General features: G+C 44.0%; 1 protein-coding gene across 1 annotated transcript; it reads left to right on the forward strand.

Annotated features, from left to right (window-relative positions):
• Positions 1-1,680: 1,680 nt before the first annotated feature.
• Positions 1,681-26,959, forward strand: PPP1R2 (protein phosphatase 1 regulatory inhibitor subunit 2). Its single transcript, XM_063442759.1, has 6 exons — positions 1,681-1,952; positions 16,726-16,833; positions 18,347-18,433; positions 18,941-19,035; positions 20,686-20,841; positions 25,502-26,959. The coding sequence occupies exons 1-6, from the start codon at positions 1,834-1,836 to the stop codon at positions 25,540-25,542; spliced, it is 606 nt and encodes a 201-aa protein (XP_063298829.1). The 5' UTR covers positions 1,681-1,833; the 3' UTR covers positions 25,543-26,959.
• Positions 26,960-27,839: the final 880 nt, after the last annotated feature.

Here is a 27,839-nt window from a genome sequence, read left to right on the forward strand (position 1 = left end):
CTACCCCGCTGTTTTTGGAACAAGGGGATGAGAGAATTTTAAGAAATGTAAAGCCAATACAGCCTGGGTCTGTGGGAACTGGTGCTGTCATACTGGAAATTAATATTTGTAAGTCCAGGCAACCAAATATATATATATATATATATATATTGTTGGACACAGATACCAGTAGGCCAGTCAGGTTGTGGTGCCACCAGGGCCGGACTGGGATAAAAATTCGGCCCGGGCATTTTTTTTATCACAGCGGCCCACTTAGAAGGGGGCGGGGCAGAGAGGGTGTGTTTTGTCATCACTAATGACAAACACGCCCCCTCTCAAAGTGCAGGCCAGGGCAGACCATGCGCAGAGCTCTGCTAAAGAGCTCTAGCATGAGAAAAAAGCCCTGTATTTGTTCTGAACAGCGCAAGCAAATTTAATAACATGCAAGGAAAGAGTATTGTGCATGTGTTTGGAGCCTGCTTGTGGGATTGTGTGTGTGTATAGAGTGAGATGATTGTGGTGTGGTATTGTGTAATAAGGTCGGTTTTAGTCGTATTGTGTTTGTGGTGTAATGTAATGCATATGTGGCTAGGGGCTGTGGAGAATGTGTGTATAGGGGATGTAGTAAGTGTGTGCATACAGACTATAGTGTGTGTGTGTGTATAGGTGATGTAGTGTTTGTAGAGAGTGTGTTTAGGGGTGTAGAGTTAAAGGACCACTATAGGCACCCATACCACTTCAGATTAATGAAGTGGTCTGGGTGCCAGGTCCATCTAGGATTAACCCTTTCTGCTGTAAACATAGGCTCTTGTCGCGTATGCGCATTCAGCCAATGACAGAGGTGGCGAGTACCCACTGCCGAGGGAGCCCGGCGGTGGAGAAAAGGTATGTGTTTAACCCCTTCCTCAACCTAGAGCCCGGCAGGAGGGGGGCCCTAGAGACCCTATAGTGCCAGGAAAACTAGTTTGTTTTCCTGGCACTATAGTGTTCCTTTAACATGAAATGACGCTTGACATCTGCACACTTTGCATGAGGACGTCCAGCGTCTTCTAAATGTCCATAGGAAAACATTGTGCTCAATGTGTGCGTGCCGCTTGTCGCACATTAGGTTTCCACTTGCAACAACGACTGAGAAGGCGGTTTGGAGCCAGCGCGAGGTTGTGAGTGTTTAAATGGTTATTTAGCCATGGGCAGAGAGACACTATAGACACATGGAGCTCCTGGGAAAGAGAGGCATGGGGATAGAAAACAGAGACAGAGGGACTTGGACCCCAGGCAGGGACACTTGGTAGGTATGTTAAATTAGCGGTGTTTGCGTATTGGTTTGCCTCGTTCCTGCGTGTCCCATTGATGAATGGCTATCTGCTCCAAGAATACGACGCACACGGGCTATTAAAAAACACACCCGCAGGGTAACCTCCTCCTGCGTCACCAGATACAGTAGCGGTGTGATGATCGCAGCACGTGACGCTTATTTGTTCGCCCAATCAGAGAGCTCCTGCTTCCTTCAAACGCTGTGTGTGAAAACTGCGCGCGGACACCTTCTCCCCGGGTTCCCATGGCGACCGCGTTACATCATCAGCGCGATTCACAACAAACTGTAGAGATCTATCCACCAGAGTGGGAGAACACCGCGCTCTGTATGGCTACACCAGTCCAGTTTAGACAGGGGATGACTGCGCGTGCCGTCTCTAGTGCTCAGCACTCGGCGGGCGCCCGCTAGGCCATGCCGGAAGTCACGCAGTGTCAGTTACCGCCGATGACGTAGCGGGCGGTGACGGGCAGGGGGCGTTGCCGGTGTGGTTGTGCTGGTGTGTCGGTGCGGTGTTTTCGGATTCCCCCCAGATCGGACACATGGCGGCGCACACACCGAGACCGATCAAAAGCATCCTGAAAAACAAGGAGTCTGAGCCCCCCGAGCGCCGGGTCACCAACCGGCAACAGCCGCAGCAAGAGGGGGACGACGATCAGAGGTTGTGGGATAGAGGGCTGCATGGGGTACACGGCCTGCAGGGACACCGACACACAACTCTCATCATGTTCAGCCAGCACAAACTGCATTCCTATACACACATGCAACTCTTATTATCCTCAGCCAGCACATCCCAGCAGGGATCCCATAAACTGCATTCCTATACACACATGCAACTCGTATTATCCTCAGCCAGCACAAACTGCATTCCTATACACAGATTCAACTCTTATTATCCTCAGCCAGCAGGGATCCCATAAACTGCATTCCTACACATGTGTCCTTATAGAGTAATAGTCCAATGATGTGCTTATAGTGTTACCTGTGGGGTCTGCTGTATGTAGTACATAGGGATTGTCAGCTGGTTCGTGGGGTGTGACTTCCCAGGGTTGAGAACACATCCTAACTTATTGTGTGTAGGTTGTGCACGTCCTCCCAGACATGACCACTTATGGTAATAATAGACAGGATTGTCTCTGACATTTACAAAATGAATATTGCTGGAGCAGTTTTGCATCTATTGTTACACAGTTTAATCCATAAATAACAATCAGGTTGGAAACATCATCACTTGTAAATCTGTTTGGTTTATGTATTATACTGAGATTGAAAGCTGACAGTGTGCTTAAATGTGATTGTTTAAGAGGGTGCTTTTTATCTTCAATCCAAACTAGTGTTGGTCAACAACAGACATCCATCAGTACCTGCCACAGCTGTAAAAAGACTTGTATACAACTTTATTTTATGGTCTTTAAGAGCCCTCCAATCTTCTTCTGTTTGCACTTCAGATTGTCCAAATTCTTTTTTCTTTCACTATATATGAAAAATATCACTGAAATAAGTTTTAGAGACCTTACAGGAGAATTGAAGAATATGGGACAATTTATGGGGGAATACTTGGCCTATAAAGTGAAAACTGGTTGTCTAATTCCCAAAACATCCTTTCTAGGCTACCTGTCCTTAAACATTTTTTGTTTCTTTATTGACCACCTTATGTAAATAAAAATAACACTGCATGCCTTGCTATGTTGACTGTTATTGCAAGGATTGTACAGGCATTTAGGATGTGCAATATTATCTACCTATAATGTAAGATTGGTTATATTTAAAGTTCACCTTCTGTAGTGTATGTGTTTAATCCGTACATTGATGTGGCAAAAAGATTTTTAGTTTGCAATCTGTTATACCATTTCTTCTGCAAAGTGTCACCTTGACACACTAGCAGCCATTGTGACTACAGCTGATGTGAATGATACCCCACCATTTCTTTTCTGTAGTTCTATTCTATCATTTGTGGGAAGCTGTCTTGGTGGTAGGTGCCTAAGTTGCTGGTCTTCGAGCTTTCTAAAGTTCATTTTTATTTCTTAATTAGCGCTAATGGCTAAATATAGCTTTTATTTCCACAGTTTTATATGGAGAAAAAGCCCCTGGCTCCATCCATTTTGCTGAAGGTAATTGACGTAGCCTAAGTGGATGTTGAGGCTCCTTTCTAGCTTTTTCTTATGAGAGCTTGTAGAGCCAGAATTTTTCATAAAAGTTGCAGTTGCCATTAACTTTGGTTAAATCAGTTTGTACAAAGTCATTGTTAGTTTTGAGGTATGTGCATTGCTCCCACATTCAATCCCTGGGCTACTGAAAGCTTACTGCAATATCTACCACCACACCATTTTAGAATGTCCGTTAAACAGATTTTAAAAAAATGTACCGAGGTCACTTCACTAGTTATGATTTCTTTTACAAAAAAATAATACAACTAAAGCATCCAATTGTTAAATGTATTATATGCATAAATGCAAATTTAAAAAAAAACCAAACGAATAGTATCCAATTTGTGGGTAATACATATCTAACCTTTTCTGAATAATGATGCAATAAATGCAATATGGCTAATCAATTGTTCACACAAATAGAAACGGTGTTGCAAATTGTCTACACAGGTTATTTAAAAATGTGCAACTTAAATAATATAAAGCTGTCTATTTAAATCAAGGCACTGTATGTGCCAGACTAGCCAACACACAACCTTCTTTAGGACTGTATTCATTGTACTCTTAGTGTAAGAAAGATGCTCTTCATGCAGTGTGGCCATCAGAGGTACAAAAGGCTGTGCTAGTCTGCTATCCTTTATGTCTGTCAGACTGTAGCTCCACTTTCAGTAGCAACAAGGACAATACCCGTGAAGATGCTCTGTGCCTGCAATTCGGCTGCCAAATGCAAAGAGAACTCCACAGTCACAAATTTGGTCAAGCCATAGTAAAGTACCAAAACATGTAAAAACCACGTGGGTATAAAATAAAAATCTGTCAATGTGGTTAGTCTGTTTAGTGAACTTTTATCTAAACTTGTGCAATTTAAACTGGTTTCGATAAATCTTTGTTTTATACAGCGTTGTAAACCAGCACGTGAAGTTTCCCTTTCTTTGCGGAAAATAAATTTTTAGAACTATAGCGTTAGAGAATGGCTCTGTCAGGGTACCTGAGGTCTCTACCTTTGAGAAGGGTAGAGACTTAGTTGTTTATCCGTCTAGACACGCCATATCTCCCGGTTCTCGCGGTCCATCCAGTCATTCTAACGCTGGCCGCAAGGGATCCGCTTCCTTTTCTAACATGACGCTCGATACGTGACGTCTTGACGCTATCCCGAGCGACCTGCCACTCTATTGGCTTTATCCTATCAGCACTCAGCTGAGGCGTGTCTACTCTTCGGACTCAGGGTATTTAAGCTTGCTTCACTCGTCAGCTCATTGCCCTGTCGTGGTTCTAGCTTGTCTAGTCACTCAGTGCTCTTGTATTCTAGTATTCTCTTTGGTTCTGACCCGGCTTGTTGTACTATTCTGCTTATCTCTGTTATCCCTCTGACCCGGCTTGTCTCTCGCTTACCTGTCTTCTCGTTCCCTCGACCTCGGCTTGTCTCTGACTATTCTCTGTACGTTAGTCCGGCCATTCTAAGGCCCGGTATACGTACCTTTCTACTGTTAGTACTCTGCGTGTTGGATCCCTGTCCCGATCCTGACAGGCTCTCATTTTAGTTTTGAAAAACAGCCCTCAAAAAATGAGTCATCTGTACCATGTCAGAACAAACTAATTGTATCTCAAGGTAAATAGGTTTTATATCATCTATCCATTTGCATTAATAATTCTTTTTTTTTTTTTTTGTAAATATATTTTTATTGTTTCATTCGCAAAAAATATACGTTCCACATCACTATGGCTGTAAATTGTGAGACTCGCAGGTCTCCATTGACTCACTGAACGTAATACAAGTATATATCATCCATTTAACTATGAACTGTGAGACACGCAGGTCTCCATTGGCAAATACAGTATGTAGTCATGCGTACTACTTCAGATTAGCTTTGAACTGTGAGATACGCAGATCTCCATTGGCATATTCATTGCGTAGACATGTACATAACCTCAAATTAGCCTGTTAAATGTGCATCCCTGGGTGTAATATGTGTTTGTACGGATGTGGGGTGTTGGTCTTGTGTAACAGAGCGTCAACTGAGGTCCGAAGCCCCCCGTGTGGTGGATTCCGTTTGATGGTTGGGCCGTGCTAGAGGGTGTCAGTAGCGGTTGTCGTGGCCAACAACGTTTGCGTGGTCGTTAGTGGATGTGGGTTCTCAGGTCCCGTGTGCTACGTGGACCCGCCGGTCCCTCCTTGACCCTGTGCGGTACAATGAAGGGTCGTTACCCCCTGGTCGTGCGTGGTCAGTGTCGTATCAGTCTCTACCGTCCCTGTGGTCCGTCCAGTCTGTGTCCTAGTAGGTAGTCTATTTCCGGTTCTGATCCCCTGCGTGTGCGTCACGGCATGACGGGGAGGTGATATATGGGCTACCCCGGTCCTCCGCGATCCCCGAGGCCCAGGCAGGGTATGCCCCCCCCGGGTGTCGCGGGCCGCGGGTGACCAGTGGCCAGTCAAAGGTTATGGGTTATGGCGGGGGGTGTCAGGTGAGCTAGGTCAGTCAGCGTCTGGGTCCTCAGATCGTCCTGGTGCAATCCCCTCCCCGGGTTCGCGTTCCGCCCAGAAATTTGGAGTTGTCGCTCTCAGCAGCCAGTGCGTCCATGTGTTGAGATAAGTCTGGTATGTGTTGTTTGCAGTGGCGTGGAGTTCTTCCAGAGATCTTAGTTCCTCCATTTGAGTGAACCACGCCCCCAACGGGGGTGTGTTCTCTTTTTTCCAGTGTTGTGGGATGACTGTTTTGGCTATGTTAAGGATACGAATTGTCATTGATCGTTTGTATGCGGATCGAGTGGTTTTAGTGTGATGTAGTAGCATTTCGGCTGGGCTGAAAGGTGGTGGGTCGTCTGAAAATTGCCTAATGATTTTGTGTATGGTCTTCCAATACTGGGTTATCTTGTTACATTCCCACCAGATGTGCAGGAGCGTGCCCCTTTCCGTGCCGCATCTCCAGCACTCTGGGGGACAGTCAGGGATACGCATGCTCAATGCGGCGGGCGTGCAGTACCAGTGAGTGAGCAGTTTGTACGCTGTTTCTTGGGTCTTACTAAAAGTGGAGCAGTGGTGCGTCAAGTAGCATATTTTTTCCCATTCCGCGTTACTGAATGTGCGTCCCAGTGCTGCCTCCCATTTTCCCATAAAGCTAGGCTGTGCAGCCTGCGTTCGTGTCAGGAGTGAGGTGTACATGAGGGATACTCCGTGTGTCAGCGGGTCTGAGGTCAGACAATGGTCTTCAAAGTATGTGGGGGCTCTTGTCAGTGCGGGCCCCTGCGGGAGCGTCGCGGTGTATGTCTGGATCTGTTTATACTTGAGGCGCGTCAAGAGGTTGTGTTCCCCTTCCCCTCCTAGGTCCCTTAGTGTTTTTAGTCCGCTCGTCTTGTAGACGTGTTTGAGTCTAGGTAGTGGGTCAGGTATGAGGTATTTGAACGCTCTAGGGTCCAGTCCAGGAGGGAAGCTCGGGTTGTGTATCAGGGGGAGTAGGGGCGATGGGTACGGTGATAGGTCGTGTTTCCCTTTAGAGTTGTGCCACTCCTGCAGAGTCGCTTTTATGTATGGGGAGCATTTCTTGTTCTCGTTCCTTATCCCTGGGGGCAGCCAAGGTAGTGTTGAGATTGGGGCACCTGCGTCGTGTTCCTCTGCCTGTTTCCATTGTTTCTGAACCCCCGGTTTGGTCCATTCTATTATCCTAAGAAGGTGGCAAGCTCTGTAATAGAGGGTGAAGTCTGGTAAGGCCAGGCCACCTCTGTCCTTCGGCTGTGTCAGTAGTGTGTGTCTAAGTCTCGGCCGCTTCCCGTTCCAGACGTATCTGCCCAGGGCTGTGCGGAGTGTGGTAAAGAACGTGCGAGGGATCGTGATGGGGATGGTTTGTAGGAGGTATAGGAGGCGGGGGAGGAAATTCATTTTAACTACCTGTATCCTACCTAGCCACGAGATGTGGGGGTGTGCCCATTCCTGTAGTTCAGTGCGGAACCGTGTGTGCATCGCGTAGAAATTTTCCCTGAGTATGTCTCCTGCTTTTCGTGTGAGCCAAATACCCAAGTATTTAATTTTATGTGTAGCCCACTGGAATGTGTATTGGTGGCGCATCTGTGTCGCCCTGTGTTCCGGGATGTCGATGTTCAGTATGTATGATTTCGCAAGGTTTATTTTGAAGTTGGAGATCTTCCCAAAGTCCCGAAAGGCTTTCAGAATATTGGGAAGGGATACTTCCGGGTTTGTTACATAGAAAAGCAGGTCATCTGCATACGCTGCTACTTTATGGTGGTTCATCCCTGCCTGGACTCCCATTATGTCGGGGTTATCCCTAATCGATACCATGAGTGGTTCGAGAGCCAGGACGAAGAGTAACGGGGAGAGAGGGCATCCCTGTCGGGTACCATTGAGAATGTCAAATGGCGCTGATAGCGCCCCGTTGATTATCACTTGGGCTGAGGGTTGTGAGTAGAGAGCTGTTATCCACCCCATGATACCCGGGCCTAGGCCGGCGTGTGTCAGTGTCCGGAACAGATAGTTCCAGTTGACTCTGTCGAAGGCCTTCTCCGCGTCTGTCGACGGCAGGAGAAGGTTGCTTCTTTTGCGTTTGTCTCCGTGTATCAGCGTGAGGGTGCGTATAGTGTTATCCCTGGCCTCTCTCCCCGTCACGAATCCCACCTGGTCCGGGTGTACCAGTGTGGGTATGTGTGCCTGCAGTCTTGTGGCTAATATTTTAGCTAGTAATTTAAGGTCGCAGTTTATGAGGGATATGGGTCGATAACTCCCGCAGTGTTCTACATCTTTGCCCTCCTTAGGGAGGATGGTGATATGGGCCGCCAGTGTTTGCTTGGGGAAGCAGTGTCCCTCCCTTATGGCATTAAACGCCTCAACCAGGGGGGCGTACAGTATGTCGGCATATGCCTTATAGTAGCACAGCGGGAGACCGTCAGGGCCCGGGCTTTTGCCTGGTGCCGTCCGTTTGATAGCCGCGGCTAGCTCCTCTTGTGTGATTGTTTCGTCAAGTAAGGTTGCCGTGTCCCGGTCTAGTGTGGGTATAGTGTGGTTGGCAAGGTAATTATCAATTGCTTCCGACAGTCGCGTGGTTGCCTGTGTTGATGTCGGGCTCGGGAGTGCGTACAGGTCGGCATAGTACGACCTGATTACTTCCAGTATCCTGGCGGGGAGTCTGTGTAGTGTGTTCTTGTTGTCGCGGATGCGGTCAATATATGTCTGTTGTCTGCGTTTAGCAAGCATCCGTGCCAGGAGTCTGCCACTCTTGTTGCCGTGTAACGAGAAGAATGCCTTATGCCGCAGCGCGTCTCTGTGGTATCTAGTTTGTAGTAGTTTGGTCAGGTCCCTTCGTAACGAAAGCAGTTGTTCCTGCTGTGCTTGTGTCTGTTGGGTTTTGTTGAGGGTGTCTATGGCCTGAATGTCTGCTAGGAGTGTGGTCATTCTCTTCTCCCTCAATGTTTTCTGTGTGGCGCCCTGCCTGATGAAATGGCCCCTGACTACACTTTTGTGTGCCTCCCATACTATCGTCGGGGTCGTTTGGTCGGGTGTGTTGATGGAGAAGTACTCCCTGAGGGTCGATGCTATGTCCGCTTTGACAGTGGGATCAGACAGGAGGTATTCATTGAGTCTCCACTTGGCCACTCTGGGACGGAATAGTGGTGAGGCCAGTGTGAGCGTCACCGGGGCGTGGTCTGACCACGTCGCCGTACCATGGTCAGTTTGTAGGACCAGTGGTAGGTGATAGTGTTGGAGGAAGAAGTAATCTATCCTGGTGTATGTGTTGTGTGGGTGTGAGAAAAATGTGTAATCCCGTTCGTCCGGGTGGAGGGCCCTCCAGCTATCTACTAGTTTGTATTTAACGAGGAGAGTTTTGATTGTGGATAGGTGTTGGGTCGGGACTTGTGAGGTGCCGGTGGATGAATCCCATTTCGGGTCTAGCGTCAGATTGAAGTCCCCGCCCAAGACTAGTATGCCCTCAGTGAATGCTGCCAGTTTGCGGAGAGTCTGTGAGAAAAACCTATGGTGTCTCTGGTTGGGGGCGTACACGTTGGCGAACGTGTACGTCTGGCCCGCTATTGTCCCCTTCATAAACACATATCTACCTTCCCTGTCCGTTTGGACTCCTGTCTCCTGGAGGGGTACCCTTTTGTGTATGAGTATTGCTGCACCTCTTGCCTTGCCACCGTGGTAATCACTAAAATACCCTGCAGTGTATCGGTGGTCCCGTAGTTTGGGTCTGGACCCTTCTCTGAAATGTGTCTCCTGTATGTACACTATGGACGCACTGGCCGCGTGAAAGTCCCGTAGAGCAGCTGCTCTGCGTTCAGGCTTGTTCAGGCCTCTCGCATTCAGGGATAGGATCGTAAGGTTGGCCGGTGTGAGTGACATCTCTAGGACCCGTCAGTCCGTCGGTCGTCAGTTAGTAAGGGGTCTATGTAGCGTCTGTGTGAGGGGGTTAGGGGTTAGGTTTGTGGGATTCCGCCGCGTCAGAGGCGTTAGAGTGTGGCGTCCAGGCGGTCCCTAAGACCTGAGCCTAGTAGGGGGCCCAGTGTCTCGGCCGCCTTTGCGTGGCGCCTGTCTCTTGGGGGAGTAGGAGGAAGGCCTAGGCCTCTGGGTAAACCGTGGTCCCGCTGCGTGCGGACTGTCGTGGGCAAGTCACCTTGTGATCTCTTGTCAACCCTGTTCGTCCTACGCAGTCGGTGTCCCTTATGTCTCCTTCGTGGCTCTGTCAGTAGCTATAGCATAAGTATGCGTGTCCTCGCCTGAGGTGTGAGGGGCAGATGCATTTCGGCAACAGCAAGCAACAGTATATAAAGCAGTTAAACACAATAACAGTAAACATGTATTAAAATTTACATTTAAATATGAATACAGGCGTTAGGATATGGTGGCACCTATCCCATGTCGTGATGGCCCAGCCCCCAGGCCGCCCAGTGTTGTGTTCTCGAGGTCCGTGTCGTGGGGCCCGAGTGGGCTACTCTATATTGTCCCCCCCCCCCCCCTCCGTGTTGTCCTCTCGGGGACACGATGATTGTAATCCATTCGCCATCCGAGGGCCCGAGCGGGCCAGGGCCCCGCACCCCCACCTGCTCCTGGGTAGGTCATCGCAGGTCAACTCGGGGGGTGCGGCTGCCCGGTCCGGTCTGCGGCCCTCGTTCCTAAGGCCCTGTGTCTCCCCCTCAGACAGTGTTCCATCTCCGGGTTTCTCCCTCCCCCACCCACCCTCTCGGAGGCCCGGGCGCGCCGGGTCCCCGTCCCCCCGGCCCGCTCCTGATAAGGTCGTCACGGGTCTATTAAGGAGGAGACGGTGACCCAGCCCGCCCCGCAGCCCCCGGTCTCCGTATACAATTGCATAGCGTACATAGGGAATCCCCCCCATCCCGCTCCCGTTTAGCTGTAACCCCAGCCTATCCCTCCCCCCGGTCCCCCTTCAGGAGTGGGTAGGCCCCTGGGCCGCGAGGCCGGTGTTAGGTTTGTACTTGCGGTTCTCAGGCAGTGAGATAGAGTCCCCCAGAGCACTTGCTCCATGCAGTCCTGTCCGGCCCTGAGGCCTGGGGTAACCCAAGTCGGTTCCGTGGTTGTGCAACAGAGTCTGTAGCTGGTGTGTCCCGCTCTGTGGCGGTCTCTAGGGCCTCCTTGAGCTCTTCGTTACTTGGATCAGCGCCCCGGGGTCGTGGTTCCCTGCTGGGTGAGGGGGTCTGTGAGTAGGGGTGGGTGGCGGTGTCAACAGTTCCAGGTGTGGGTAGTAAGGTCCGAGATGGACCGTCTGGGCCGCAGTCATCACGGTAGAGGCTGCGTGGAGCTCGATGAAGTGGGCGTCCCGTTGCCGGGCCCAAAGTCCCTGGGACAGGTGCCGTTCGGGTGTTATGTCCGTTTATAGGCCGCGTGGGCCTGCTGCCTGTTGGCGTGTGGTCCTTGGTATCTGGGATCCGGCGGCCTGTCTCCCGGTTCTCTGGGCGGGCGTGTAAAGCATCAGGGGGTCAGGCCAGGTTAAGGAAGCTGGTGTTATTTGCAGCTCTCTCGCAATAGCTTCCATGTCGTTCTTTTCTCGAATTTCGAAAGGGCCTTTCGGAGTTTGTACTTGGAGTCCGTGTGGGAAACACCAGCGGTATTTAATTTTGTTGGATTGTAGCTGCCTGGTGAAAGGGCGCAAAGCCCTGCGGTATGCTAGCGTAGTGGGTGACAGATCCGGGTATAGCTGGATCTCCGTGCCGTCTAGTAGTACCTTGCCCAGTTCTCTTGCTTTGCGGAGGATCTCCTCTTTTTGTTGGAAATTGGCTAGGCAGCATATTATGTCTCGGGGGATGCCCCCAGGCGGTCCCCTCGGTCTGAGGGCTCTGTGGGCTCTCACTATCTCGAGTGGGGCCTGTGGTGGTCTGTCCAGTAGGTTATTGAATAGGCCCGTAAGGGTGTGTTGTACTGGGGTTGTGTCGTCTACTTCTTCCGGCACACCACGAATCCTTAGGTTTTGCCGCCTGCCCCGGTTATCGAGGTCTTCTAGATGGTAAGCCATTTGTCGGATTTGGAGGGTGCTGAGTTGCAGGGAGTCTGCGGTTGCGGACTGCGCCGATGACATGTGGTCGCAGTCCGCCTCAAGCTGAGAGACCCTCTGGCGTAGGCCGCAAAATTCTTCCCTCATGGCCTGCAGCTCCGACGTGATGGAGGAGCGGAGCTCGCTGTTCGCCGCTCGCAGGTCTTCCTTCGTAGGCAAGTTGCGCAGGATATCCATCCAGTCAGGGTGGGTGGCTGGGGTATCCCCTAGGGGGGTCCCGGTGAGAGTCTCCCCCCTGTGTGGTGATGGCGGGAAAGGCCCTTCGGAGGCCGCAGAGTCGTTGGAGGCCTGCGTGTCCGGGTCCGCCGGGGCGATCAGGTATTGCCTCAGGGAATGATGGCTGCTTCCTCTGGGAGTGTCAGCAGACTTGGTGGCCGGTGTTGCCTTGTGAGATTTGCCCATTGTCGGGGCAGAAAGGTGCTTTTGGCGAGGATAAACGCTGAAAATAGTCGAGCCTGGAAGGGAGCTCAGGAATCACGCTGCCATCTTCCTCGGCTTCCAGGCCACGCCCTCCGCATTAATAATTCTTAAACATCTGTTATTTAGGTGTTGTTTTTTTTGTTGAAAACTGTGTAGAAAAAAAACCCATATTTTATAAAAAGAGGAGGGGGTGGGGCGGGGCTTGGTGGAAGCCCAGTGCAAGAGCTCCTCTATAGTGCTCTGTTCCCCCCCTTTAATAAGACCGATTTGACTCCATAAATAAGTCACTGTCTAATCTAGGAATCCCTGATGACCACGCTGGCACATCTCAAGCAGCCTTTTTTTTATCTTTGTACAGCCATGACATATTGGAAACCTCCTTGCTGAATTAGTGTGGGAAAGGCCGCCACTCTCCTTTAGCCTCAGTGAGATTGCAGTTAAATTCAGAGCCCCTGTTTCACCCCATTTGGACCAGTGGGGATTATCCCAGGTCTGGGAGTCCTACGGAAACACATCCTAACATGCAATCATCTATTTCCACAGTGGACAAGATGGTGGCACTTGTGGACTACTCTACCCTCTCAGCATTACCGCTGCTACCTTTAGCAAACTTGAATACATTTTTGTGTATTTTCTTTGACAGATATTGCAACATGTGGACATCCAAGCTGCCAGAGTGTGAAATTGATTACTTTCCCAGGCAATCTCCCAAAAGCCTTTACCAGGGTTGTGGCTTCTGCGCACTTAATGCGCAAAGCTTCCTTTTCTGTTCCGTACTAGCAGACGGTTTCAGCCCTTACCAGACTACTGGCTGTACCATCCTCCTGCATGGGTTTGATAAAAAGTGGAGCCAAATTTTAGCTAACGGTTCGGCAAGCCTCCTCATTCCAGCTCTTCAGAAAGGCAGCCATTTACCAGTGTTTGTACTGTGTCTGGGTATCTCCTGCCCTCATGGGATGCTGAATATCTCGTGCCTCTGGGCAACTCATTATTGGGAGGAAGCTGGTCCCACAGATGGGTGTTTGCTGATTGTACACCAATGCTTTGGTATTTTCTCGTGATTCACCTCTTTGTGCAACACAGACTCCTGTTTTTCTGTGTTCTATTCAAAATAGCTACACTATTTCCATTCAAAAAACCTCTTAACATTGCAAAGTTACATGCATACATATGTTGTCCTTTATGCTGTCTGTGTGACTGTTACATTATTTTGATGTAAGAATATAGAAATAAAATTAAGAATTATGTACAGTATTTGTGTTTGGTTTTATATCATTAAAACTAATAAGTAACTAACAGATCTGGTTAAAAAGGTAGAACACTAGTTTTTATATTGTTGGGGAACAAGAACACATTTTACAACAATGTATCCTCCTGTTTTGGGGCTGTGTATTTTCTTATGGGTTTTTTTTTTTTTTCTTCAGACAAAATAATGTTCTCAGTCAGGATTGCCCATAGTCCCATTGCTTGCAAGGATTCTTTGCAGGCTACTGGCAATAAATCGCTTAATTCACATAAGTATCTGAAAATGCTTGTGTGGGTTTATTTATTTTATTTAATTTTTTTAAATAAATTGCACCTTTTAATGCTGGGTACTGCTACAGATCTTTTTGTGTTTTGTTGATAGCTCTCTAGTTGTTACAACTGAATATAATGCCTGGTGGTAGTATGTTTAACAGAATGTCTTTGCTTCATGGATGTACAAAAACATAACTTTAGTATCCTTATAGCGATAAGGGTAAAGTTCTTAACCACCTTTGAAATGGACCCAGATGTTATTAGTTCAATAAATTCAAGTTACCATTTCGTCAAGCAATACCAGTAATAGTAAAACAAATGTTGCAAAACTTCCCAGTATCAAAATGTTCTCATTCCAATGATAAGTTATGTTGCTACAGCAAATTATATATTACGGGCTGTTGCCTGGTGTATGATGGACATGAAAATGGTTCTGGTACCTAGAGTGTCCCTTTAAATTTGATAGGTCTGTTAGTCAATGAAGACCAGGAAAAGGCAGACATTTTAAATCACCATTTTTCTTCAGTATATATTAATGAGGGTCATATGGCAAGAGATAAGCAAATGATTGCTGCAACAAACTTGCAGATAACTTGTGATTGGATAACTCGAAACAAGGTGCTACAGCTATTAAAGAAAATTAATGTAAATAAAGCTCCGGGGCCTGACCGTATCCACCCACAAGTACTTAAGGAGCTCAGTGGGGAAAAAAGTGAACCTCTGTATTTAATTTTTCAAGATTCTTTTGTTTCAGGTATTGTATTGGAGGAAGGCAGATGTTGTTCCTAAAAAGGGTTCAAAATCCTTACCTGGAAATTATAGACCTGTGAGCTTAACTTCTGTGACTGAGAAATTATTTGAACGGCTATTAAGGGATAATATTCAGGAGTTCATTGGGAAGAACTGTGTTATTAGCAATAATCAGCATGGTTTTAGGAAACATAGGTTATGTCAAACTAACCTAATTGCATTCTACGAAGAAGTAAGTAGAAGTGTAGATCCGGGTGTTGCAGTGGATGTGACCTAATTGGATTTTGCCAAGGCATTTGATATGGTTCCTCACAATAGGTTAGTCTTCAAACTAAAAGAAATTGGTCTACACGAATATTCTTGTTCTTGGGTAGAACATTGGCTTAAGGATAGAGTACAACGAGTTGTCATTAATGGTAAATTTTCAAGCTGGACAAAATTGGTAAGCGGTGTCCCTCAGGGTTCTGTTTTGGGACCGCTTCTATTTAACATATTTATAAATTATCTTGAAATGGGCATTGAAAGCCATGTATCAGTGTTTGCAGATGACACAAAACTTTGTAAAGTAATAAAATGGGAGCAGGATATTGCTTTGCTGCAGAGGGATTTGGATAGATTGGTGGAATGGGCACTAAAATGGCAGATGAAATTTAACACGAGAAATGCAAAGTTATGCACTTCGAGGGTTAAGAATGCACAAGCAATTTACACCCTAAATGGTAGTGAACTAGGGATAACCACACAAGAAGTATTTGGGAATTGTTATAGACAAAAAATTAGGCAGCAATATGCAATGTCAATCTGCCGTTGCTAAGGCCAGTAAGGTTTTGACATGTATAAACAGGGGCATAAATTCTCGAGATGAAAATATAATTTTGCTTCTTTATAAATCGCTGGTAAGACCACACCTTGAATATGCTGTGCAATTTTGTGCACCTGTTTTAAAGAAAGAGATATCATGGCACTAGAAAAAGTGCAGAGACGAGCTACAAAATTGATAAAAGGAATGGAGCATTTTAGTTATGAAGAAAGGTTAAAAAAATGAAATCTCTTTAGTTTGGAAAAACGGCGCCTGAGAGGGGATAATATAACATTATACAAATATATTCGGGGCCAGTACAAACCATTATCTGGAAATCTATTCATAAACAGGGCTATACGTAGGACACGAGGTCACACATTTAGGCTTGAAGAAAGGAAATTTCATTTAAGGCAAAGAAAAGTTTGTTTTTTTTACAGTAAGAGCAATAAGGATATGGAATTCTTTGCCTGAAGAGGTGGTTTTGTCAGAGTCTATACAGATGTTTAAACTGCAATTGGATAAATACTTGCAAAAACATAACATACAGGGATATCATTTCTAATTAGTGGGGTAATAGCTGCTTGATCCAAGGAGACATCTGACTGCTATTTTGGGGTCAAGAAGACATTTTTTTCCTAGTTTGTTGCAAAATTGGAAGCGCTTCAGACTGGGTTTTATTGCTGCTTTGTGGATCAACAGCAACAACATATGTGAGGAAGGCTGAACTTGATGGACGCAAGTCTCTTTTCAGCTATGTAACTATATGATGGACAAGAAACAATGATCCTTGAAGTGTTTCTGAATTACAATTCTCCCATATCTCATCGTTTTCACCTTCTGGCTCTCATTTAGCTTTAGTGGAGGGGAGCTGTACCCATTGATCACCAGATAAGATGTCAATCCGTTCTAAAATGGTTTGACTACTTACAGTAAGTGGTGCAAAGGCACTCCTGGCACCATAACTACTAAAACACACTGTAGTGATTATGGTGCTTGGATTATTCTTCACGTTTTGGTGTATAGATTTGGTGATGAGATTATTTGTAAATCGTATGACTTCACCTCCAGAATCAAAGCATTTCTCTTAGTTTGCACATGGCATCTACAAACATTAATTGATAGACCTGTTCTAGGTGTGACATTTATTGTTCATATTATACTAAAACAATTGCTAAATTACATTTATACAATAATCTTCAAAATGCCACAATATTCTATTTGCATTGTTTATTGAAATTTTAAGGAATTGGCAAGTTTCTAACATTTTATAAATATTCTTTGTTTTAGTAAAAAGTCCCAGAAATGGGATGAAATGAATATCCTAGCTACGTATCATCCTTCTGATAAAGACTACGGTTTAATGAAAATTGATGAACCTAGCACACCATATCACAGGTAAACATAATTTCAGAGTAGTTGTGGAATCTATATAGGAACATCCCCATGTCCCAAACCCGCATGTGTGCTCCATTAAATATCCGTGCTGTGGAAACAGGCAGTATGTCAAATAATTACTCCCTTCATGCTATGTGCTCTTGGACAAGCCGTAAAATACAAACAGGCTTTCATCTGTATTTCAGTTAGTTGAACCCTTGATGTCTAGTAGTTTGATTGCAATTAGAAGTTACCATGTAGGACATCAAGGTGAATGTTTCACATCTCCCAACCAGTTGCATATCATGGGTCATATTGCCATCACAGGCCAGTCATTTGGCATTTAGTTTTTGTACGTGGATACTCTTACGTGGTACACATCACTCCTTCTCCCCCTCTCAGAAGGAGTTTAGACAAAAAAAGTTTAAAAACATTCTACTTTGTGTCTACATTATTCCTCTTCCCCTAACAAAGTAAAACGCTCAAATTTTGTTCAAATTTCCAATACCTAACACTTCTTAACATAGACACAAAACGTAAACTGAGATTGGAGTGAAACCTGTGCAAAAAACAGAGAGGAGGAATGAAACGCCTCATTTGATATATTAAAAAGGTTAAAGGGGCACCTAATTGCCCAAATAAAATACACTATAAAGTATATGTACCCCAAAACAAACTGCATGTAAAAGCTGCAGTTCTCTTGTCTGAAGCCTCTGCAAGCCCTCCCCTTCTAACCCCGACCAGACTTTCTGTTGTTGTCCAGTCTACATACTTACCAATTCAGATCAATGAGAAGCCTATGCAAGGCAGGACCTAAAGAAATTGTTTATTTTAATAAATACATGAAAAAAACAAATAGAAAACCCTATCCCTACCTTTCGTATATGACAAGATCCTTCAGCCATAAACATGTACCTTAGACGGTGTTTGAAGCAGTCAGTTAATCCCTGTGGTATACCCTGCTGCTGTGCATTGAATGAAGCTGGGAAGACCAGAGAGACTGTTGGTTTCCAGAAACTGGTCCCAGAAAGCATATTCCCGTAGCATTTAATGTCTTCTACCTTTTGGTTGTGTCCACTGATCATTCCATTCTGGTTAAAGGCCTTCACCCTAGTCAGTCACTTTACGTTCTTCACACTCCCTCATACTCCACAGACTACATTATTACAAATATTCTTTGACAATATCCAAAGAAAGGCGCATACACTTTGCTGCCACATAGTCCAGACAGAAAAACAAAATATAGTTCAGCACCAGAGCTCCTCACAGTTCTAGGAAATAATAGCCACCATAGCTAGACCATCAAGGGAACAAATGTTTTAAACATCACATTGATACTGTACTTTCAATAAAAAAATAGTGGTAAGGTACGAACTCACTCTGTAAGAATGCCCTAAAGAAATTCGATGTGTTTGAATTATTTGCCTGTGTGTATTAGCTGGTAAAGTCATTGATATATGCTGTTTCTTAAGGCTCTGTTGAGATGGTGCTGTGATTCGTGTAATATATTTTTTACATTTTATTTCTTTCTCAGGATGGTTGGTGATGGAGATGATGATGAAGGAGCCATGAGTGATTCAGAGTCCAATGAAGCAATGACTGCAGATGTGTTGGCTAGAAAGTAAGTCACAGTGCTAATTGTACAGCTTGACCGTAAAGCAAAGGTTGCAAGTTTAGAATAATTGAAAGTTCTGTTGATGAGCAATGGCAAACCTAGGTCTTCTGTTGTTTTGGAATATAACTCCTGTAATACACCCAGGCACACACACAATTCTAGGATGATTACTGACCACCACTAGACTTTTAACTCCACTACAGCTGGAGAGCTACCTCAAACTTCTGATTAGTCCAGAGCCTAGGAGGCGTAAAACATATGCAGCTTAATCTTTTGGGCTATTTCACATATTTGTTTATTTTTGCATAAAAATGTTTCCACCATTAAAAGATAAAATTCTTGTTCTAACCCTTCTTCCAACCTGAAATCTCATTTCCTTCTGTTCCTCTTTACTTTCAATTCCTTGCATGCTATTTGTTTATATTTTCTCTATTTGCTCCTCCACTGTGCAAATGGTTTTAATATTTAAGTTCTTAAATATGTCATGTGTTTATTGTGTTAATATGGTTGCAGGTTAGCAGCAGCAGAGGGAACGGAGCCTAAATTCTTGGTTCAAGAAGATAGCAGTGAAGAGGAAGAAGATGAAGAGCTGACTCCAGAAGAGAGAGGTGCTGGCATGTTTGGCTTTTAAAAGTAACTGGCACTTCTCTGAGATTGACAGATCCTCCGTGCTCCGTGCACCTGTGCATGTGCTCTAATGGCAATACAGGGTTTAAAGTTATCTGTATTTTGTGTGTGCCCTGCTGCTATGAACAAATATGTAAAACTATATATATATATATATATATAACATGGGGGGGTGGTTGCACTCACCTGAACATGCTTAAATGGGGTGCTGCTGGGGGCCATATACGATCCAGCGCACTCTCCTATCTACTAAACAGCAACTTCAATGTTTACAGATTGTATAAGTTTTTAAAAGGTTGTGGCATTGACGTTGTGGCAGGCTTATGCAATGTATGATCATATAATGTAACTAAATCCCCATTATTTTTTGCCTAGATTAGGTGTTTTTTTTAAAAAAAAGTTTTTAAAAACTTATACAATCTGTAAACATTGAAGTTGCTGTTTAGTAGATAGGAGAGTGCGCTGGATCTTGTGTATTGTTTATCATATATATATATATATATATATATGACTTTCAGTTATCTCATGGGTCATACCCAAATCAGAGAAGTGACCACTTCAACTTTCAATACATATTTTATGGTCCAGGAAAATAGTTATTTTCTTTTATAATAGTGAGCATTTGTGTTTAACTCCTGGTACATCCCTGCATTCATACACACCAAGTGACACTGCATGTACATAGACCCTTGTATTCAGTTCGGCTTAATGTGGCACATATTAACCACTATCAAAATGTATCACTGTGAAACTTCTTAAAGTGCAGAAGCGATAAATAAAAGTACTTTATGTATAGTGCACTATATATAAAGCTCTTAAAGGAGCTTCCCATCGATACACTCTTATAGTGGTTAGTATTGTTTGTGTGCAGTGTGAAACACAAATAGTGCCTAGTGCCCCCTTTTAACGCAGTAGTTGAAAAAAATTGCCGTTCTGCATTTTATTCAGTTGGTCTCAGAGATCTTCTTAGAGACTGCCACACATGTACACTAACCTGCCAATGCCTTTTCTATTTAAAAAATAAAAAATTAGATTGGCTGAGATCATCCATCTCCACCAAATAAAATATGTGGAGCTTGAGGGGGGAAACCCGTGAGGGGAAAGGGGTAACCCTGACTGCGTTGACCCAGTTCACCTAACCGGTGACTATTGCATTATAGCATTACAAAAACATATTTGTTGTATATTTTTAATGTGGCACATTTTTACTCCAGTAAAGTAAGAGTTAAATGTGTTTTAGAATTAAACCATATTGTTTTTAATTTATGACTCTGTGTAACGCATGCGACTGTATATAAAAAATAAAAAATATATATATATGACCAGCATTAGAGGGAAGAGCAGCCACAACTTAATTTAAAGATTTTATTTATTAATTCTTTAATCTAATTATTTTATTTATTTTGCTTCACTGATGGGCTGCTGTTCTATATGTCGAGGTCTGACCTTTATAGCTGCCTTTCAGTTCCTATAGCAAATCCCTGTTCACATGGGGTTAGCTAATGTAATTCAAATATGTGCTATGATTGTAGATTGGTGGTTTTCTGACCTACTTAAGTAGTTTAAGATTGCACCTCCTTGGCAGACATAGTTGAGACTGATGTTTTGTTTCTTATCTTCACATCTCATAGAAAAAAAAAAGGAATTTGAAATGAAAAGAAAGCATCATTACAATGAAGCCATGAATATTAAACTGGCTCGGCAGCTGATTGCAAAAGAGTTGGCCGGAGAACCAGATGATGAGGAGGATGAAGATGAAGAGATGCAAGATATCACAGACACAGAAGGTTAGAATATAAACCTTACACAGCTTTTTTTTTTTTTTTTTACTTTAGACTTGCTTTAGAGTCTGTTTGAAATAAACTTTAAAAAAAAAATAATAAACTGTTTTAGTGGGCCTAAAATTCAGTGTTAAACCATTTTTGAGCAGTTTGACACTAAATGTAGCTTCCTATAGGCCTGCATCCTCTAAAGGTGTGGCTAAGGCAGAGATTACACACTTCTTTTTAGCCACTGTGATTGGCTAAGAGTGCCAACTGACCAAATTTAGCTTATCACAGCCACCCTTTGCTGCTCAGGCTAATGCTTCCTCAGTAGCCCAAGCAGCATAGAGGAGATTGGATGCTGGGGACTCTTGTTTACCATTAAATCACTAAAAGCGGTGTAATGTTAAATGAAAGAGCACTGCCAAACACTAGAATCACTTCACTGAGATGATGATATAGTATAGTGTCTGAATGGTCCCTTTACAAATTCACACATTGCAATTATTTGAAAAAAGTTGACTCATCTGCCTGTGATTTACACAGCCTTCCTATATACTTCCTTTAAAGAGAGAGATATTTTTTAAACTTACTTTGTGGTACAGTGTGCTTAATTTATTTTCTATTTAAATTTTCAATCTTTATTTTGTAGTGCATATAAGTAGGAACATGCATACTTTCGATGCCACAAAGCATAGACAAGTAATTTAATGTCATACATAGTAAAATAAAGGCATGGCAGGTATAGACGATGCACATTTTTAAGTAAGTAAAAATAATTTGAAACGGGTGAATCAACAGTGTCTAGCAGGCTAAATAAACATGTATCATCGGTATGCTAGGCTTTATACAACATTAAAACATGTCGAAAGCTACGCAGGCATACGTTTTTTTTTGGTTTTTTTTAAATTCTTTATTTTGGTCGTGCAGTTATGAAAATTACAAACAAGCTTTCTATAGGTCACAGCATCATGGACAAGCTTCAGTTCAATATGTTTAAACGTGAAGTGACATTTGAGGATCATGCACATTTTTATATATATAACAGGTTTTAACCATTTAGTTGCAACTGGAGAGTTCCGCTAGGCATAAGATAAGCATGGGTAGCATAAAATGTTAACATGGAGCTCCGTTAGATGATAGGTACAATGTAGTAGCTTATACTATGCGATTGTATACAGTAGGCTTGCTAAACATTGCTGTGGGCACCAGGAGGGAGACTGCCTGGTAAGTAATAAAGTGGGACACACTAAGAGCAAGGTATATCAAGTAGCCAGTGATGGCAGACATTTTGCACATTCATGTGGGACTATAAGGTAGGGTAACTACTAGGTAGCATTTTTTACGTTAGGTTTGCAGCAAGCTTTTTTTTTTTTTTATTAAATAACCAGTAGGCCGCCGATTTGATCTGACATAGTATCTAGCCAATGTCCAAAGGTGAAAAGACCCAGCTTTCCCTGCATTTAGTCTGGGATCGAGAGTCCTGGACATCTAGGACTAAGGAGGCAGCAATTATATATGCGGGTCATAGTAGCAGTTAACGGTGGCGGCTGGCAACAGTCCATCAGTCCTGGGCTTGGGTTAGTCTGCTCACCCCACGCCGATGCTCGGGAATCGATATGCGTGTTCCTGTGGTGATGTCGGGCCAGTGTACCATGGATCAATCCTCCAGACCTTGCGAGGGGCCCGCCTTGAGTGGCCACCGACTCGGGGGCACTTGTCTGAGCCTAAGTTCTCCCCGTGTGGGGTATGGCAGTGGCACCGGGTGTTTTCACGTCGCTTGTGGCGGGGGGTTGCCTGTCGTGGCGGGCGATGCGCTGGGTTCCGAGTTTTGGCCCTCGGCCCAGGAGGGCTGTGTTTGCTTGTGTTTGTGGCTTTTTTGGTGTGAGTGCCCTGAGGGTGTACCTGTGTTACTTGCTCCTTTCCCCGTCGTGGTCTCCTCCAGCTCCGAGCTTGGGCGGCCTCTGCTCGAGATTCCAGCTGTGCCCAGAAGCGGGCAAAGAGCTCATCCAGCCGCTGCTCCAGGCTTGTGTGTGTCGCTTGTGCTGTAGGCTGCTCAGTTAGCTTTGGCTCGAGGTGTGCGTCGGCCATTTTATTGAAGCGCATGGCTGTTTATGCCCTCTCAGCGGTCGCCTCTTGTTGGTGTCAAGGGTAGGCAGGGCAGCCGGGGGGGACCGGGATAACCCCCACCGGTCCAAAAGGGGGGGGGGGGGGGAGAGATCAGGTCTTGCAGTAGCTTTCTCTGGCAAGCGAGAGTTCGGTCTGTGGCAGTAAGACAGGGCGGCGGCCGTCCACCCCGTCCTCCGCTCTACTAGGCCGCAATCCACGGAGTGTCTCTGATTCTACCGTTGCTTCAGGATGCCGTTAGCGGAGCAGGTCTGCCTCTCCTACAGCGTCCCGTTTCCAGGATATGAGTCAGTTTGCCGTGTATTTTAGTGATTTTAGTCGGGTTTCAAGCTTAATGTTGCAGGAGCTCTGTAGGCGTGCGACCGATCGGCTCAGCGGTACAGCCCCGCCCCCCCAGGCATACGTTTTTAATGCAGTCAGCATCAGGTTAAAATCATAAAGACTCTTATCGAAAACCGTTTCCCATTGCAGGGTTAACACACGTCTATTGACTGTATTCCAAACAGCCACTAAAGGCGCTTCCACCTTGAGAACTGAGTCAAACTTAGTTCTCAATCAAATGCTGCTGCATAGAGCAGTTTACTACGCATGCACACTAGTCTCCCAATGCTTCCCTATCAATTAGTTGAGATTATCAAGATTGATCTTAGCCTAAGAAAAACGGGACTGGCAGCGAGGACCCTATCTAGATTGTAAACTTTTATGTAGCTGTCCAATCACAGATCAGTTTTCCCAAATGTGGCTGATTGACAAGTCTTTGCAAGGCAGCTTAGCTACACTGACCTAAAATACCAGAAGAAACAAAACCGACCTGATTGACCAGGTGATGTTTGAAGCTTAAAGGGTTGCTCCAACCATCATGACCACTTCATTGATTTGAAGTGGTCATGGTGGTAGGAGCCTGGATGTGCAGTGTTAAATCTTGAAACGCTACACATCCATTGATATTGGTAATTATGTGCCTGGGGCAAGTTGCACTACCAGCACACATGACTTAGGCAGCCCAGAACTCTCTCAATTCTGTGCATCAAATTATTCCCTTTTCAGGCAGAGCGCCTGCAAGGGGAAGCTAGCTCTCCCCTCCCATTCTGCTCTGGTTCCTCCCTCCCTCTGTGCTCATTATTTTTTATTTTTTTTAAAAAAACCTCCCTACCTTTGCCAGCCCAGAACATGCGCATGCATTCTGAGCCGGCGAAATGGTCCAATCACAGGCTTCTTAAGTGAAGCCTGTGATTGGTACTTGGTGTGGCACGGAAAAACCGCACCGGGAACTTCGTCTGATGCTGGATTTCAGGTAAGTGAAATGTTTTATTGAAAGCGGGGAGGACCTTTATAGAGTCCAGTAGGGCATAATATGTTGGAATTGTTCCCTCTCGCAAAAGGGTTCTAGGAACTATTTAATTGAAAGCTGCTCCTTTCTGTAAAATGAAATAAAAAGGACAGACTCTTCACACAAAAAGCCCTTCAGCATTGTGGGGATAATTTGTTTGCTTTATTTTGTTCTGGACAAATGTTCCATAAAGCTCATAGGAAAGTGCTTTTTGGATATTGGAGAGTTAAGTGCCTTGTAAAACAGAACTCACTGACTGTGATATAGCTGGAAGTGTTTGAGCGTGTGTGAGAGAAAGTAATCACATTGGTTCCTAGTACCCTGAGATTTTCAATGTAAATAGTTTGATGTCCTACTCTAATGGAAATAGGTTCTTGGTTTAAGAAGAGGATATAATCGGCAGTTATATCATTCACTACAAATGTGTATATTGCATTAATGAAATTGGGTCCCTGCCAGTAAAGGAAAACTGTTTATGAATTAACTCTGCTCGGTCATGACATTTGGCATCTCAAAGCCATACATTTGGCTTGGAGTTGAGGACTTATAAATAGATCACAATACACTGGTTAACTGTATAGTCTATGCACCACAGTCACGTAATCCTAGTGGTTATGGTGCATATATCCTGTCACTGCAGGTTTATGACTGAGACCAATGTCATTTCTGAGAAATGGCACTGTATTAATTTTTTTTTATTCTTTATTTTTCCATCCAATAGGGTGTACAAATAGGATATTTACGTATGATCAGCATTAAAAGGTTGTGTAAATCGGCATTTGTGGTAGGCATATATATGAAAGAAAGGGGGAAAAAAGGCTTAAACTTTGCTATTAAAGCAGTAGTAGAGTAGCATCGGGCACACCTCACCCTCACCAAGGGCATTAATGTTACCAACACAGACCTTCTCCTCTAGAGTTAACCCTATATTATAAAACAGTGCTATGATATGACAGCCATCTATGTTATAATTGTTTGACATGTTGAATATGAGCCGTTGTGGCCATGAATGCATCAATGTTACTTTAATGCACGCAAAAATAAAGAATTAAAAAAAAAAAAAAAAAAGAAGAGGCTGTTTCAGCAGTGGATTACAAGTAAGTTTAGGCATGATTTTAAACATCTATATTTTTTTTTAATGGGGGGCACACATCTAAAGTTTATTTTTTTTAATAGTGAATCTTTTAAATATTTTCTGAAAGCTTTTATTGATCTTTCTTTCTCCAGCTCATCCTGACCAGCTGCAGATCAACGAACAAGCTCTCTAGATTATGCTTGTGCTGTACTGCTAGATGAAGGCCTATTTATTGCCACACCAATGCACTGACCTGATCGTGAATGGACTACATTGAGGAGTATAAAAATAATTCTTCTCCGTTGCCAATATAATGTTTCAGACTCCTTAATTAAGCAGCCATTTTTTTTATTACGCTACTGACTGGTAGGTCTGTCTGACATATACAGTTTGATATCGGTAGCCAAGTATGCAAGTATTAGTTCAGAGAGATCTTTTTAACCAGTCATTACATGCAATATTAGTTTGCCATTCATAACACACTATCATGGTTTTATGAACTCATGCATGTTGGTTATAGGCTTCCCAAGTGTGCTTTTTCACGTGTAAAATATTCTGTTAAAGAAAATGTATCATTGATATAAAAAGTAATTCTTCTACTGCTTTGAAGAAAAAAAAAAAAAAGTGTTTTTTTTGAGTTATAGGAAAAATTGTTTATTTGTAGCATTAAAAAAAAAAAAAAGTATGATGTCCATTCATTATGATTTGCAAATCATAACCAACGTATCAGGACAACCCTGTAACATCTGCATATGTGTCCTTGGATAGTTAAATTTCCTAAATGTTACAATGATTTTGTACTGAAAGTACACCGTCTGGAGTTAAAAAGCACATTTAGTACATTGCTTGAGTTTTTTGTTTTGTTTTTGGCATATATATAATTTTTTTAGATTTTATTTAGAGCTATTTCTATGTATTCGAGAGGCACTTTTATTTAAAGAGAACTAACAAATTGATCTAAAATGATACAGTACACAAAAACAGAATGGCGTAAATCAAATGTATTTAGAATTCAGCTGTTGGTAATAATTGCTACATAAATCCAACAGAAATATTCTGCTACCTTAGTGACCATTTGTGATACACACTACACTGAGGTTTACAGTGATATTACATTTAGCCATGTTATAGTAGGAAATCTTTACTATGTACCAACATTTTTTGCAAAGTACAATCCGGCTGTATTCATGTTGTCTGTGTTACCTTTATTCATAAACCTATTATCTATGTTCAGGAATAAATGATAAAAAGGGCTGACTTGAATTTGTGCAATGGACAATTCGGAGCATGAGTTTGTAAAGATTTTTTGCCTTTATAAGGCTTCTGCCTTGACTGTTAATGTATTAGGAAATACACTTATACCAGTGTAATACACGCAAAATAGTGTCTTCTTTTAGTCAGTTATCCTAAAGACATCCTCCCAAAGATTGTTTAGATTTTCCCCATTTCTCGAACAGATTCTCAATCGTCTGATAGATAATGTATTGTAGGTCTCTCTGCTTTGGGAAATAAATGGAAGATAATGTGCTGCTAAACTACTGACCCTTTCTGGGATTCCTTCTTGTCTGCCATGTGATGTCAATAAATTCAAATAAGGGATTATGTGTGAATTTATGCCTCAGATCAACTATTATTCTTCTGGATAAATACATGGATTTCTGTGTTTTGTTTTTTGGTGGGAGGGGGGAGGGTGTTCCTTTCTTCATCTTCTGTTAAACATGTGTATAATAAAATTAGCCACCTATTAAAGGGACACTATAGTCACCAAAACAACTTTAGCTTTATAATAGATTATGCAGCTGTAGTCTCAATGCTGAATTCTTTAATTTAGGAGTAATATCACATTTGTTTCTGTCCATGCAGCCCTAGCCACTCCTCCCTGGCTGAGACTGAACCAGCCTGCATGAAATAAAAATTTGTTTAAGCTTTTATCTTCTGCTTTGTGAATTAAACTTTAATCACACAGGGGAGGCTCCTGTAGGCTCTACCAAGCTATAGACAGAGCAGGGGATAAGAAATTCTAAATTAAACATAATTTGTAATAAAGGAAGTGTAAACATTAGATGACTCTTTACAGGAAGTGTTTAGTAAGGCTATGTAAGTCACATCAGGGCTGCATAAACAAAGTAATTTAACACCTAAATCCAAGAGAACTACCGTATTTATCGGCGTATAACACGCACCTTTTCTCCCTGAAAATAGGGGGAAAATGACGGGTGCGTGTTATACGCCGATATACCATATTTACTTACCTGTCTTGAAGCGTGGGCCGGTGTTCAGCGCGCCCCGTGGTACTGGAACTTCAATTTCAGGTTCCGGTTTCCGGCGGGACTGAAAGGAAGTGTGCACACTTCCTTTTAGTCCCGCCGGAAACCGGAACCTGAAAATGAAGTTCCAGTACCGCGGTGCGCGCTGTGAAGCCGGCCCATGCTTCAAGACAGGTAAGTAATTATGGGACAAGGGGAGGGAAAGTGCACTAGGGGACACTAT

This window comes from Pelobates fuscus, chromosome 2, assembly GCF_036172605.1.
Source record: "Pelobates fuscus isolate aPelFus1 chromosome 2, aPelFus1.pri, whole genome shotgun sequence".
Lineage (NCBI taxonomy): Eukaryota > Metazoa > Chordata > Amphibia > Anura > Pelobatidae > Pelobates > Pelobates fuscus.